Source organism: Calypte anna, chromosome 6 (genome assembly GCF_003957555.1).
Source record: "Calypte anna isolate BGI_N300 chromosome 6, bCalAnn1_v1.p, whole genome shotgun sequence".
NCBI lineage: Eukaryota > Metazoa > Chordata > Aves > Apodiformes > Trochilidae > Calypte > Calypte anna.
In genome coordinates this window covers 18,001,118-18,015,913 of record NC_044252.1, presented here as the reverse complement: position 1 = coordinate 18,015,913, position 14,796 = coordinate 18,001,118, and the positions used below count along the sequence as shown (strand labels likewise).

The window sequence follows — 14,796 nt, the reverse complement described above, 5'->3', positions numbered from 1 at the left end:
AACACCCAAAACTTTAAACTTGACATCAAAACACATTCCATTCCATTTCCTTTGTATATGAAATACCCTTTAATTTTTGTTGTTCAAATAGGATGCCTCAAAACTACATATTCAGTCTACACAAAACCTTTTGGTTTCTGTTGTTCTATTCTATTCTAATGGGAATAAAATACGCCTCCTCCCTGCACAGGGAATCTCATCAGGGAAGAAGTACGTGTCTCAGCTTGTTTTCAAATCACTATCAAGCCTAGCTGAGGCAATGCAGAAGCTAATTATTCCTCTTTTTGGGACAATTTTTTTCAATGCACTCTAAGATCACCTGGCTTAGCTGGCATGGCTCATGGACTTGCAGGCATTTGTATTTTAAACCAGATAAAGCAGGTAATAAAGTAATGTGAGTCTTGACAAGCCACCAGGAATAAGAAGGTCAGGAGATGTGAACAATCATTTTTATTTTAGTGAGATGAAGTCATAAGGAAATATTGGACATGGTAAACAGTCATAAAAGAATATACTTGGAAGGAAAAAAGGTCAGATAGAGAAACACCCTTGAAAGTGCTTTAGTAATTTTAAGATTCTGTGAAACTAAGATGCAAGCCCTTCAAAAGTCCTTCCATCTATACTAGTACTTTACGCAGTCTATAATTTATTTTATATAAGCTGTAAGAAATACACACACCAATGAGAAAAGCAACTGTGACAATACGTATGAGAATCTACCGCCCAGCTCACTGGGAAAAAATGCATCTACATTTCACTGGAAGAGCAGGATGTCCAGTTTGCAACCACTGTTGCAACATTGGGACCTTCATTCCCTGGTTCTTAGGTTGAAGAAAACACATAGAGGAAAATTAAATAGTTGCTCTCTTTCTGCCTTTTGTGAAAGTCAAATATATCTTCTAACATGAGCAAACAATCTCTTCTGTGCTGTCAGTTTACAGATGAGAGAGGCAAAAAAGCTGTCTATTCTTACAAGCAACTGCACAAAATAAAGACTGCTCATCTTTGTGGAGACAGGCAACAGAGAAAAAGACCATAAGCAGACATGAACAGTCAACTTACCTCTGCTTTGACAGCCTTGCTTGTGCCTTCTGCCACAGTTCCTGGTCGGTCTCCACTAGCAGACTGATTCACTGGCAAAAACCTGTGCCGATAAAAGGAAGTCAAAACACAATGAGTACTTCAGGGCAGCAGCTGTGAGTGTAATGAGTTGGCAGCATGTATTGTAGAGTGTGTTTCAGAGCTGATTTGGCAGTGCTTTAGAAGTGGGGAAATCTGTATGATGAAAAAGATCTTCTGGTTAAGTTCATAAACCCAAAATGCACTGTGGAGCAGGACAGTTTAGGAACCTATAAATCAGTGGTTAGGATGTTTAGATAAGACCTGGGTGTTCCTATTCCCTGAGGCTGTAGCAGACCTTGAACTTTACTGTTGCCCAACCAGGGGACTGGTCTCAGTGTCATCTTTTAGGCAGTGAGGAGGCAGTGTCCAGCTTTTCTCAAGAATACTGTCACAGATATTTTCTTTTTGTTTACGTTAACTTCAAGTTTATCATCACACACAGACTGCTAAGTCTGTTTTTCAATGAGTGGCACAACTCATGGAACTCATCTTATTCTGAATTTGTCACTCAGAGTTGACGTGGCTTCTCTACAGTCTCTCTGGTGCCAAAGAAGGCATGAATACATGATATAACCTTCCATAGAATGAGGGAATGGCTTTGTTTGAAAGGACCTTAAAGATCACCTAGTTCCAACACTCCTGCATGGGCAGGGACACTTCTCACTAGACCAGGTTGCTCAAACTCCCATCCAACCTGACCTTGGACATTTCTTGGATAAGAAATGGACAGCTTGCCTGGGCAAATTATTTCAGTGTATCACCACACTCACAGTAAAGAATTTTGTCCTAAGATCTTATCTAAATCTATCCTCTTTCACATTTAAACTGTTACCCCTTGTCCTACCACTACATACCCTTGTAAAAAGTCCCACTCCAGCTTTCTTGTAGCCCCTCTCCAGGTGTTGGAAGGTGGCTATAAGGTCTCCCTGGAGCTTTCTCTTCTCCAGGACGAACAACTCCAACTCTCTCAATCTGTCTCCCAGTGAGGGACCAAATAAAGGTTCTTGTTTCTCCCAAGACATTTTCATCAACATTAGAAACATAGTATCTTTGGAGATCTCTGCCTAAGTGATGAATTTGTTATAGTCAGACTGAATCTGGCTTGATGATCATGGGCAGAAGGACATGTTCTCTGTCTTTAGGCTACAAAGTAGAATCCTCTACATAAGTAGCAGCCTTTACAGCCAAATACTCAAAAATATCTTCAGAAGAACTTGGTCTGTTGAACATTTCTCAGAACACCAGATGAAAGGGTTGTATTCTTAGGAACACCTTGGCAAATAATATGATAACTTTCGGTGGTGGGGGAAAGGAAGGAGTGAAATAAGAACAGGATATCAGTGAAGCCACAGTAGCAGCTCCTTTTTATATGCAAAGTAGAGAATATTGTTTCAGATGGTGAAAAAGATAATCTGGTAACTTCTCAGTGAAAAGCACAACTCAGCGTCTCTGCTGCTACAATAACTTTCATCAAAACATAAATAAATCACTCAGAAAGGCTTCTGCAACATGATGTCTAATCCCTCCTGGTGTTCCAAGGTGGGATCAACAGTCATCATGATGTTCCCAATGCTGCTTGTTTAACCTGTTTGTACTGATTTTCCAGAAAATTCAGCACCCTGACTCCTCTGTAGTCTCCCAAGTTTTAAACTAGTTACACAATTGCAATCTCTTTCTTAGGTAAATTCAGGAGATACTCTATCTTCCTTTAGGTATGTTGTTACTGCTTTTCCCATAATAAGTATTGATAACTCATAAAGTAGTTCTCAGATCCACATATATTTCCCCTACAAGCTTTAACTTAGTTGAAGGTATGACTCCCTGGAGGGTATTTGTCCCCAGAAACTTGTATTTGGCATAAGAAATGTCTTTGACTGGTGGAGAGACATTTTATTTGGATCGAGCTTTATTTACATTTATGGAGCACAAGGGAACAGGATAGGCTTCAGCAGTGGGCTCAGGAGATGAATCAGGACTGGTTTTTGTCTTGAAAGGGACACATCCATGGTTTGGCTAATCTGTTGTTTCACAGAGTGAGACATTGATTCTTTGGTCACACAGGGTCACTTATGAACTGTCTTAGTGTAACAGCTGTGCCTACCCTTGTTAGCACCCCAGACTTGGCCCTTGTGAATATCTGATTCAAATGGAGAATAGGGTGTCATGCTCACTGTGTTCCTGTACGTAATGAAGCTGATGGCATATGATTCTGAAGGCCCAGTGACCCATATTACTGTATCCTCATAACCATGGAGGCTGCCCTTCAGATGAGTGTCTTTGTACAACAAATAACTATTTGAAACATCATTGGTAGAGTCAGAGTTCTCTCAGGAAGTTCAACAGGATGACAGTCTCTTCAGCATTGTTTTCACAGCAGTCTTTCCCACTAATTGGCAAAGTGCTCTAAATATGGAGGTAATGGATCCTTTCTGGCAATGTTTGGGTACTTTTTGTTTTACTGTTTAACCCCCAAAGAGGCTTCTCAGAGCCATGATAGCTCAGCTCTGTGGTAGACAGTAGCTTCTGTGAAAAAGCAGGAGATGTGATGTTCTGGCTGGGTTTGCAGTGTAACTTAACCAAAGTGTCCCACTGAAATGCTGGCATTGCCAAGATGAACTCAGCTTCTTTATCCTACTCCAAAAACTTCATCTACATGGATGCTGAGGGTCTAGTCAGCAGAGACTGAGGTTTCCAAGATTTCTCTGTCTCAGGGGGAACCTTTAACTGAAGTTTCCTGTCCAGGTGCATGCTTGAACCACCAGACTGGCTACTGTTTTCTGCAGAGTCTACACTCCATGTAACCCTTGCTCTTCCCCACGAAAAAAGTAAACAGCTCTATTACAAATAAAGATGAACCATGTTTCTTTCAGTAGTTACTTTTTAATGTGAACTCAGTTTTTAATTTTTGGTCTTCTTTTCATCTAAAACAAAATTAATCAACACCATAACAGCTGGAATCAGTCTTGGCTTACACAATGCCTTTCAAGAACTGCCAGCCTAATAAACTGAGAAAAAATATGAAGAACAGAGAACTTTTTGAAATCACTGGCCATATACAGAGAAAGTTAGTGCTTTCACTCTTGACAGGGTCTAAAGCAGAGAGCAGACTGCAAGAAAACTCTGTCTTACATTAGCAAAGTATGGTTATTGCAGAATCTAGACAATCAATTGAAAGAAAATATGAAGTGCACCATTAGGATACAGAAGGCATTGCAGTGACACATGGTATGAAAGCAGCATCAGAAGGAATTCTTTTTCTCACTCTAGCAGAAACCATCTGATGCAAAAAGGTTTAATCATACCCAGTGAAAGCAAGTGCCATTGAGTGACATATGACTACTGGTTCTGAGTTAAGGATACTTCTGCATCAGATCAATAATTTCACTGTACATGTGCAAAGGTGCATCCAATCCCCAGATGAAATCCAGGTGTGTCCATCCAGGAATCTTCTTGTGATAGATCAGCTTCTTAATTTGGGACAGTAAAACAGCTGCATCCTTGGGATCTGCGAGTAAGTCCTGTCCCCCAGTCCATACTGCAGTAGGTACAGTCATCTCTTCTACATTGTAGAGAGGAGGAGTAGCCTGGAAAACATGAAGCCATACAGGAATTCATGAAAGCCATACAGGAAAGCACATCAAACTTTAAACATTCATTTGGGATTTTCTTCTATCACAGTTCAAAGTAGAGGTGCCTGAGCCAAAGAGGAATGAAGAGCTCTTGCTTGCCTTTTCTGTCTGTGCTTGCAGGACTGACCCATCTGATATCACAGCTTAAGGAAAATGTCTCCCGAGCTGACAAAGAGCTACTGTTGGGTCTTTGCCTTATCAACTTGGTATTCATAGAACAGGAGTCCAGAACAAGTCAGAATATGTCAGAATGCATCTGGATAAACCCCTGGTTTGATCCTTTTGGCCTATTGGTTAGGCTCTAAAAGATGTACATGGACTAGTTATAAAACACAACATGTAACAAGGATGAAAAGGTCTTTAAGATTTTGTAGGAGGAGAGGGTACTTAGCTTGGACTCCTGAGTCTGGAAAATAGAGGCCAGAGCAGGGACAGAAGGCAGGGTTATAGAATCATGAAAAGGCTGAAGGAGGAGTACAGTAAGTAGTAATCCCATTGCTTCTCATAACATAGAACCTAGAAGGTGTCCAGGAACTTGCCAGGGGCAAACAAATTCAGGACAAATCAAGGAAAGTTGTGTTTTATGCAAGCCAACATTGAAACATGTAACTCAATGAAGGCTTCTGTAGAGTCCCAAAGCTCAGGAGGGTCAAGGATACGATTAGAGTTTTGGATAGAGGAAGGTTTGTCAGGGACTGGTTGAGTACCTTATGTCTCTGACTACTAGAATCTAGGGGTACCTGTTAGTGGCTTCCTGTTGCCTGCTCCATAATATTGTTTCCCCACTCTCTCATGAATTTGCAACTGTGTCAATCATGCTAGTAGGCAAAAGACCTCTTTGGTCTGACCCACTAGATGTAATCTTTTCCAAAATTCATTTTATATCTTTCCTGCCCTTACTTCTTCTTTATTCCTGTTGATCATTTAATTGAGAAGATTTGTGTGCTCTCTTCTGTTATTGCTGTTAGTGCTTGCATAGTTTTCTGTTGACTTCCAAATTGGGAAATAGCAATAGAGGTGGTGGCAGTTAAACCCATCTTCTTGTTTTCTCAAAATGTGCCTCCTGCTACAACCTTTCTGTCTTCCTGAGTTTCTCTGTTGTCCAAATGTGATGAAATTGTTTCACTAAAATATACCTGTTGGTATTTTTCCACGTTCTTCTTTGGACTGCCCCAGTCATAAGCTTGGAACTTCCCTGAATGGGCCTCCTAAGAGGATGAACAAGAGAAGGGTATTTACAAAGCTGTCATTCAGGATGTTTTTGGCTCAGCCTCTAAGTCCAATCTAAAGCCTCAACCGAAGTTCTGTCAAGAACTGCAGAAGAACAGTAACTTAGAAGTCACAGAGAAAAGGAGTCATGTTTTTGACAGAGCCAAAAAAATCACTGCCCTGGCAGAACAACTCTGGGTTACTTTCACAGGCAATTTGTTCTAGTTTAAAGATTTTTTTTAACAACTTGCTCCAGCAAGTTCCTCTCACTGCTGCTGTGATGTCTTCTTGTTACAGTGGTGTTGCCATCCCTGAGCTTTGTGAGTGGCTGCTTCATATGTTTCCTCTTTCCTCTCTGGTCTGAATTCAGAAGCCACTATTTCTATTTCTTCCCTTGTACTCCTTGTCTTTGCCTGCAGCATTGTTTGTTACTACTGTGAGAATCACCATAATGGGTTCTTAATATTGAATCAGGATGTCTGTTAGGTCACAGAATCATTTCTTTACTGGTAATAAGAGCAATGACAACAAAGGCTTAGCAGTATTAACCCTACATGGTTTTACTTGCTGGCCTGTGGCTAGATGATGAATTAAACCTGAGCTTCCCCCACAGTGCCTTTGGTACCCTTTTTCTGTACAGGCCTAGGTCAAGGTTACAAAAGCAATGAAATTGGTGCTAATACTTTAGGTCAATTCACTGCGGAAGTGTTGTTTGATTTTGAGTATACTAGTGCACAGATGTCACTCCAACACACCTGTGTGTCTGAAAATTCCATCAACCTTTGTGTTGAAAAATACACTAAAACTCCTGCAAGCTCACAGTGCTCACAGATTCTTCCTGCTCTGCTCCAGAGCCTGAAGTGCTGCAAGAAACCTGTCCTGTATGCAGCAGCTTCTCTGACAGTGCCCAGATCTTATGAATCCTGAAAACGTAAACCCAAAGACAGAAAAGTAGCTTCTATCAGCACTGCTGCTGAGGCTGTACTGTGACAGAGCACAGTGTATTTTAAGTAATGGATGTACTAAATGAAGGATTTTTTCTTTACAGTTCAATTGCTGTCAAAACTCACAGTTTTGAAAACAAGAGCTGAGGCTACAAGGGCTTCTACTAGTAAAATTTGATATTTTAAAGAGCAGCTTATGTCTTGCTCATTGCCTAACTTCATGTTGGAAACAAATGATTTTTTAAGGTAAGCTCTGTACAAGCATCATTTATAAAAGGTACTGGATACACAATAGAAAGAGTGATAAACATGTCTGTATAGACTGCTTCCAGCAAAGGTTTTTACACAAATACAGAATCTAACTGTTGGATTCAAAGGCACTTATGTCATATCTGTATCCTGGTGGCAAAAGAAGTGTCAATGAAAAAATAGTGTTTTGAATTGAACTTTCAATTATAAACCACAGATTGCATGTGTTTCCAAAAATTAGTGATGGCTTCACAGCAGGATATCAGCTACATCCACTCTATACAATTCAAACAGAGGTAAGTACCTATTTTATTTTTCCAGTACTGCTAGTTTGTTAGTACCTGACTCCAGTGGACTATATTCTGCATAGAAGTTCCAGCAGGGGTTTGTGCGATATATATATCGATTCTGTTCTGAAAGAAAACATTCAGTGAGTATTCTCTTCCTGTCATTCATTCAGATGTACATCAAAACACCTGCTGCAGCAGATCTACCAACAAAACCAACAGAAATTAGAGTGGCATGATCAGAGTCATTCTCAGAGTTATTCCAGATATGGTGGTGTGTCAGGTTCAGAGTAACAGCAAAAGAACAGCCCCCAGTCAGAACATTTTCCAGGATGACTGAGAATCTAAGAAAAATCGAAGAGGGGGAAAACAGAATAGAAATTTAGAGATTTAGACTCCAAACTATAAGTTTTTTTGTTACTTTCTCTATTGCAAAGAGCTCCTGTAAAATTGAAACAGAGGGGTTTTATTTCTTCTTTGGTGGTGTGATTTGAAGATCTCCAACAAGACCAACAGTTCAGTATGAACCAGGAGACAATGCCCTAGGTGAGGTCTGGCTGAAGTCAAACTGCAGAGTTTTGGGGGGCTTTGAGCAGCTCTTGTTTGTAGGGATGCTGCCAAGTGCCTGGCTAGGAGTGAAGCAGTGGTCCCCTGCAAAGAGGAGCAACCAGCAGATATTGCCATCTAGTAGGGGGACTACTCTTGCCTGCACTGTGATGCTGGCAAAAACAAATTCAGAATTCACACCATGGGATAAAATGTAAATTTTGGGAGCAGGAGCGCAAGCTTTTGGTATAGTTGGTAAGAGTTGTACATACCATGTCAATGTTTTTCAGATTACTGCCACCCAGACTGAAGAAGACACTTCTACAAAGCCTGGAAAAAGCTGGTTGACTGCAGAAGGGGACTATTAACCTTCTTAGACACTCAGACTGAGGAAGGAACTCTCTGTTTCCAAGCAAACCCTATGAAATACAAAGGTAACTTTCACTTAGGAATGTACTATTGTGCATTAGGCTGCCATTTTTAGAAGGTGTTTGTGTCCTGTTCCTATTCTCCAGCATTTTCATTGCTTCTCACTTGCATTTTTTTTATTTCTCAGATGATGTTCCCATAAATAAGAAACAAATCATGTGTTTTCCTATTGCATCAGCCTGCTCAATCATTACTCAATTTGTGTTACATCACTTTTAGTTAAGAGATGTGTGAAATGTTTTCTCAAATTTGTGTTGTGTCTCTAAGCTTGCACATCAATTGCAGCTTTGTCTAGAAGAATCTTGTGAACCTTTGAGACTCCATATCTCTGTATCTGCCTGTGTAACTTGTTCCAGTGCTACACTATTGCCCTAGAGAATTTTTCTTAGTGTCCAGTCTGAACTTCTAATAAGCTTCACCATAAGGTAAACCTACCCACATGCAAATGAGTAGATTTCATAAAGCTTTGCACTTCCTGTTTATACATTTTCATAGTTGAACAAACAAGTATATGGTTACACAGTTAAAACCAAGATATGACATACCCTGAGCAATTTTTCTGGAAGGTAGAGGACTTTTATCACTGGGCTTCTAGCATATTTAATTGTAGTCACAGGTGCCAGCGCAAAGTAGAATTTGACTTTTTGAGCCAGCTCTGGCATTGTTGAAAATGCAATGAAACCTGAGAAGACAAAAAAGAAGAGATAAGAGAATAATTATTTGTACATTAGACTGTTTTCAGCAATGATAAATGCTGTTCTGCAATTTCAAACCTGCAAGTAACCTTGTTGGCTGTTGAGAGACTATGGTTCAGCCTATGTTTGCGTGAAATCCCTTCTCCATGTGTCACCAGATTGTAGCTTTAGTTCCTTCTTCAGAGAGAAATTTCTCCCTATATTTTGCCTTTGCAGCTTTCTTCCAAATCCATTTAAGCATAAATTCTAACTCTGATGGACATACACACATACCAAATGTTACTGGGAGGCGCAGTTGTTTTCTTCCTGTCAATCCAATTTTATGTTTTGTTCCTTGTGTGCATGTGCTGTCCAAGCTGGCCAGCCTCTCATTTTGTAGTCTCATCTTCCTAGTTTGTTAATTTTGGTCAATTAACCATCTGCTTTTGGGCACACCCTTGTATCTTGGAAAGTAACAATAATTTCCAGTATAATTTTAAGGCAACAGATGTATAGCAGTAGTGCATTTAACTTGTTCTGTTTTATTGTGTTTATAATAAATTAAAAATGCTTAAATGCTGAACACAGCTTATCCTGTGTTTTTACACCTGCAAAGGGTTAATGAGAACCTCATGTACATTCAGTATCTCAACTTTTAACCTAGTTTCCTGAAACATGGGTCTGTTGTGTGTAACTTACCAATGGTAGTGCCTTGTGAATAGCCAATATAGTACAATTTTTCCTGTCCTGTTTTCTCTAGGATGAAATCTATTGCTGCAGGAAGATCAAACTTTGCCATTTCATCAAAACTGCAGGCAGGAGATTGAAAGAGAAGCATGCAGAAATTAAAAATCCATTTAAAATCACATTTTAATTACATAATTATAATCAAAGAAGCAACATGAACTTTTCAGTGAATTGTTCAGCTGTTTAAGGCTCTGTCATTTTCTGGCACTGTATATGGAAGATACTACTCAAGATTTTCTCTCTTGACATACAGAGGGACTGTAACTTCTAGAAGCATCAGGATGAATTCAAACAATTGACACAGAAGGAAGAGGTGGTGGTATAGTGACAGAGCTCCTTCAGTGGAGCTGAACCACTTTTTTAACCAGCTTAAATATATATATATATGTAAGGATGATCAATGGAGATGCTTTTCAATGTTTCAATCTACCTGAAAGCCCAGAATTCATCTTGAAAAATGGAATAATTTTGATGCTTTCTGGACCAGCGATTCCCTCTACTATTTCCCATCCAGACATCAAAACCAGCATCAGCTAGCAGGAAGCCCAAGCTGTTGTTGGGCAGATTTGTGACCCAGTTGCTAGCATCTCCCAGTAATCCATGTTGGAGAAACACAGCAGGTTTCAAAGCTGAAAAGCAAATCAGAAACAAAACAACATTTTATAACATTTCTTGATTTTATGGTAGTCCAGAGACATTACTGCCCCATATTCAAAATTGTTATTTGTTCCTGAACCAACTTAAAGAAAACTAATTATAAGAACAAAATGTCCCTTTCTGTGAAAACAGAAGTTTTTTTGTGAACTTCTGCAAGGATTCATAGAAAGATCAGGCTGACATCAGCAGAAACAAGCTTGGCATCCCACAGCCATTGTTTGTCCAGCTCTACCACAGTAGCTTGAGATTCTCAACACTGATATATAGAATGAAAGTGTGGGATTGTTTGCAGAGGTTTTCTTTACCCAAAGTATGAATTAGTCATTGATATTAACTAGGTGTCAGCAAAAGGAAAGCAAAATTAGAAGCTGAAACAGCTTTCTCAAAACAGTCTGGTCGGCAGATTACAGCTTTAGCTCTATTTTTTTAATTTTTTTTTTAAACTCCTACTCACTACCTCTTATTATGGAGAAATATGCATCTTATTAGAGTGGATTTTCAAAATAACTAAATGCAATTGATTCAAATCCTGTTGATCTTGCAGGCTCTTCAGGGTAGCCATAATTCTCTACTAAAGTTTCACTTACGGACACAAGATTTGATGGACATTTTTATAAATATATCTTACCAAAACGGAAAGACATCTCTTTCTAGAATGTGTACTATCTAGACTGACTTTGTATCACTTCAAAGAACTGTACCTGGGTTTCCCTGGTTCTGTATACCGTGAGGGATTCTGTTAATTGTAATGATATAACCATCTTCTGTTGTAACTTCATACTCCTCGCTGGGGTACCCTTTGTAAGTAATGAGCTCATTCTAGAAGAGTAGGTACAAACACATTAGCTTGCAGAAGTCCATGTCATATATAATATGTATAAGATATTCACAGTGAAGAAATGTGCCAAATTCACAATGAAGTACAACTGGGAATTTAGTCTACATATATTAAGCATCTGAATAAAGCAATATTAGATTGGATATTGTAACCTTAAAGCTTCAACAAATTTCCTTCGTTCCTTGTGTTATATCCAGGATTTGACTATTTGGTTAAAATCTGTTACAAAACCCCTGCATTATACTGCTGCCATACAATCACAAAACCTTGCGTTCTGGTGAAACAAGAATCACTAGCATATGAGAAAGTGAAAGTAATTTATTTAAATTGCCTTCAGAGAACTCCAGACCACTTCACAGCTACCCTTTTTTGAATGGCACAGTTGCAATGAATACCACTGAAAAATTGATTACATGAGGGGAAAACCAGGATTCACAACTTGCTTTGTCAAAAAGGAAATCAATAGCATGGACACTCTCAAGCTCCGAAATAAATATTACTCCTATCCTGTAACATTTAACTTTTTTAGTTACAAAAGAAGATTTTTTTTTATAACTTATACTGAATTACTCAATGTAATTCATCACACAGAACAGAAAAGACAAGATTTTAATGAGTTACTAAAGACTGACAAGCTTGCTTTGCAAGAGGTGGTCTGAAAAGCAGGACATTCCTGATCTATGCTGGCCATTCAAAACCAGGGAAAACATACACCACGAGTTGTTTAGAGTCCTCTTTGATGACAAAAATGTTGACATTCCAGCAGGCTGTTTTTTCAGATAGGGCAATAGTGTCAGCAATAGCAAACCAGTAACTGATATTTAAAAGGAAATTAAGTCTGAAGGTTTACCAAAGGAAGGTGTTTGCCTTAATTTCTAGCAAATCTAAGATGTGCTGTTACATAAGCAGAAAGAAGACAATAGAAGACAAAGCATTGGTATGTAACGTGATTAGAGATGATGGGTTAAGGAAAGGCAGCTCATCTACCTGGTTATTTCCAATTCCTAGAAAGCCCTGTGCTGTGAGATGTGCATTCCTTTCATCCCCAGGTCACTCTACTGAGCAACTTACAATATTCATAAATACTTCAGGATTCGTATCTCTCTTCATTGTCCTGAATTCTTCTGAATAAGTAATTCCCTGAAACAAATATATCACCGCAGCAACCAGCCATATCTTCTCTCTGGATAGAATGATATTTTCATCTGTCAGTAGTCCTTCTCTGTACTTATAAACCAGACAGGTTCTGTGCTTTTTTTGATGAGGGAAGTTCTACCTGCTACTGAATGTATCTGGTTTGGTAATCCCTACTTACTAATTAAATGGAACACAGCTGAGTTTAAACACATATCAGACAGATCAAACTATCAGTGACTCCAAGAAAAGTTGCAAAGCTTTTGGAAAAGTGGATTTCACTTGTTCTTCTGAGAAGCAAGTCACTTGCATTACCATGCCACACATTTGTTCTGTAAGTTAATCAGGAAACATTTCTGTCTAACTCTGGGGAACACTGGAGCTACTGGTCAACTCATAACTAAATAAACAATTGTCACAGAGAAGTTTTCAAAGTGGAGACAACCTAGGTGTTGGATAGTTAACTGAAAAAACAAATACAGTTGAAAACAAACAGATTACATTTTTTTATAATTCAGTTAAGAACCTAGGAACCTAAATAAAACACTTATTTATAGTTGTCTAGCATAATTTCTGTAAAGCTGCTCAATGGCAATGTAGACAGTGCAGGGATGTCCAGTTTTGTTCAGGAAATGAGAAAGAAGAAAATTGAGAAGAAACCAACCTGCTCAGCTCTCTCAGAGTTGATGCACACCTGTGAACACCTACTTATGCCTAGCCTGAAGAAAATATAGTGCTTGACTTCGCATTCTCTCTACACCAAAAAACACCCTGGAGACCACACCTGAACCTCTGTTGTCCCAGAGATACAGATCTAAGATTGACTGGATTAACCAACAAATCTACTGCATTTATGGTTTTCTCAGTCAACAAAACTTTGTAACTTTTTCCCCAAATAATATTTTTATTTTTCCTTATCACAGGACAATTTCTATTCTAACTTTCTCACACTACCCTCTGATAACATGAATCTTGGAAATACTTGGCTCCTTTGGTAGAAAAAGGAACAGATAGGTTAAAAATATAATTTTACTTAGCCCCTCTTCGTTTTGTTGAAAACTGTTGCTATCTTATTCACACACTTGGAATTTTTCCCATGCCTCTCATGTTATCCCAGATTTAGCTAAGTTTGGGCCAGGTGAGTCGTGCTACTACTCTTTAGCCAAAAGGAATATTTCAAGAAATAGCCATTCTTTCACCCATGTGAGTTAGAAAAAAAAACAATATAAAAATATATTCTTAAATAATAAAGCAACTCCTCAGGCCTAAATTTTTTTACCAGTCTTCTGCAGCTCCCACAAATCCTTCACCAGTTTTTGGTCAGAGAGATGTTAAAGCATTACTAACCTTGCACCAGAAATCATGTGTTTGGCTGTGTGACTGAGATGACAGAAGAACAGAAACTCTATTCCGGGGTGTTTGAAAGCAGTGCTGGGTAAAGAAGGCAGCAAAACTGTTGGACTTGATGATCTTAAAGGTCTTTTCCAATCAAAACAACTCTATGATTCTTTGATTTTTTAAAAATGGTTTTGCACCTTTTTTTTCCTCAGTCGTTCAGCACCTTGGCAATAAGCATCTGTTTCTTTGCCACTCCTCATTCCTTCTTCTATCACTTCTGTTTTCTCTTCAGGTAGCACCAGGTGACTCCTTTTATTCTCAGACCTTGTGTTTTTTATCTCCTTCACCACCATGCTTTAATGAGGCTCCTTTTCCTATCACAGACTGATGGATTTTTAAGGAGAATACCAGTCTCTGTGGAGTGGCAGAGAAGGATGAGGAATTTTAAAAACAAATATGTTCATAGATATACCTTATCATACCTAATGAATTTTTCAATAAACCTCAGTCAGCTTCCTCTTTCACTAGAAACCTACAAATTCCAGCTTCTCATGCTATGCAGAAAGGACAGAAGGATCTCCAACTCTTTGAGACTTCTTTAGATGTTACTATACAGATTTTTCTTTTATTTTTTTGATGCTCTTGTTGCTGTTCCATACTGCTACGTTGCTGCATGAATGGCTTCAGGAGATTTTCCTTTAATCATCTTTCACCTCCAAAATGGCTACAGAATAAAATGGATATTCCCTAAATGTATAGTTATGAAGCTAGAATACTTTTCTATAATCTGTATGTATTTAGGAAACATTACCAAAATGGCCTCATTTCAGTGGTCTAAAGCATGCTGGGAGGGGCCAGTATTGCCCAGCAGTATTGCCTGGAGAAGTGGAGGCTTTGCGGTGATATTGCAGCAGCTTTTCAATATCTGAAGGGGGCCTACAAGAGAACTGGGATAGGGTTTTTTCCATGGGTGTGTAGCGAGAGGACAAGAGG

General features: G+C 38.9%; 1 protein-coding gene across 1 annotated transcript; it reads right to left on the bottom strand.

Moving 5' to 3' along the window:
• Positions 1-4,460: 4,460 nt before the first annotated feature.
• On the bottom strand, positions 4,461-13,878 carry LOC103535917 (lipase member M). The gene is made up of 10 exons (XM_008502027.2): positions 13,813-13,878; positions 12,403-12,514; positions 11,195-11,312; positions 10,267-10,465; positions 9,789-9,898; positions 8,961-9,097; positions 8,259-8,405; positions 7,495-7,566; positions 5,888-5,959; positions 4,461-4,706 (listed from the first exon to the last, which is right to left on the bottom strand). Exons 1-10 carry the CDS (start codon positions 13,827-13,829, stop codon positions 4,473-4,475), a joined length of 1,218 nt encoding a protein of 405 aa, XP_008500249.1. The 5' UTR covers positions 13,830-13,878; the 3' UTR covers positions 4,461-4,472.
• Between the last annotated feature and the right edge of the window lie 918 nt (positions 13,879-14,796).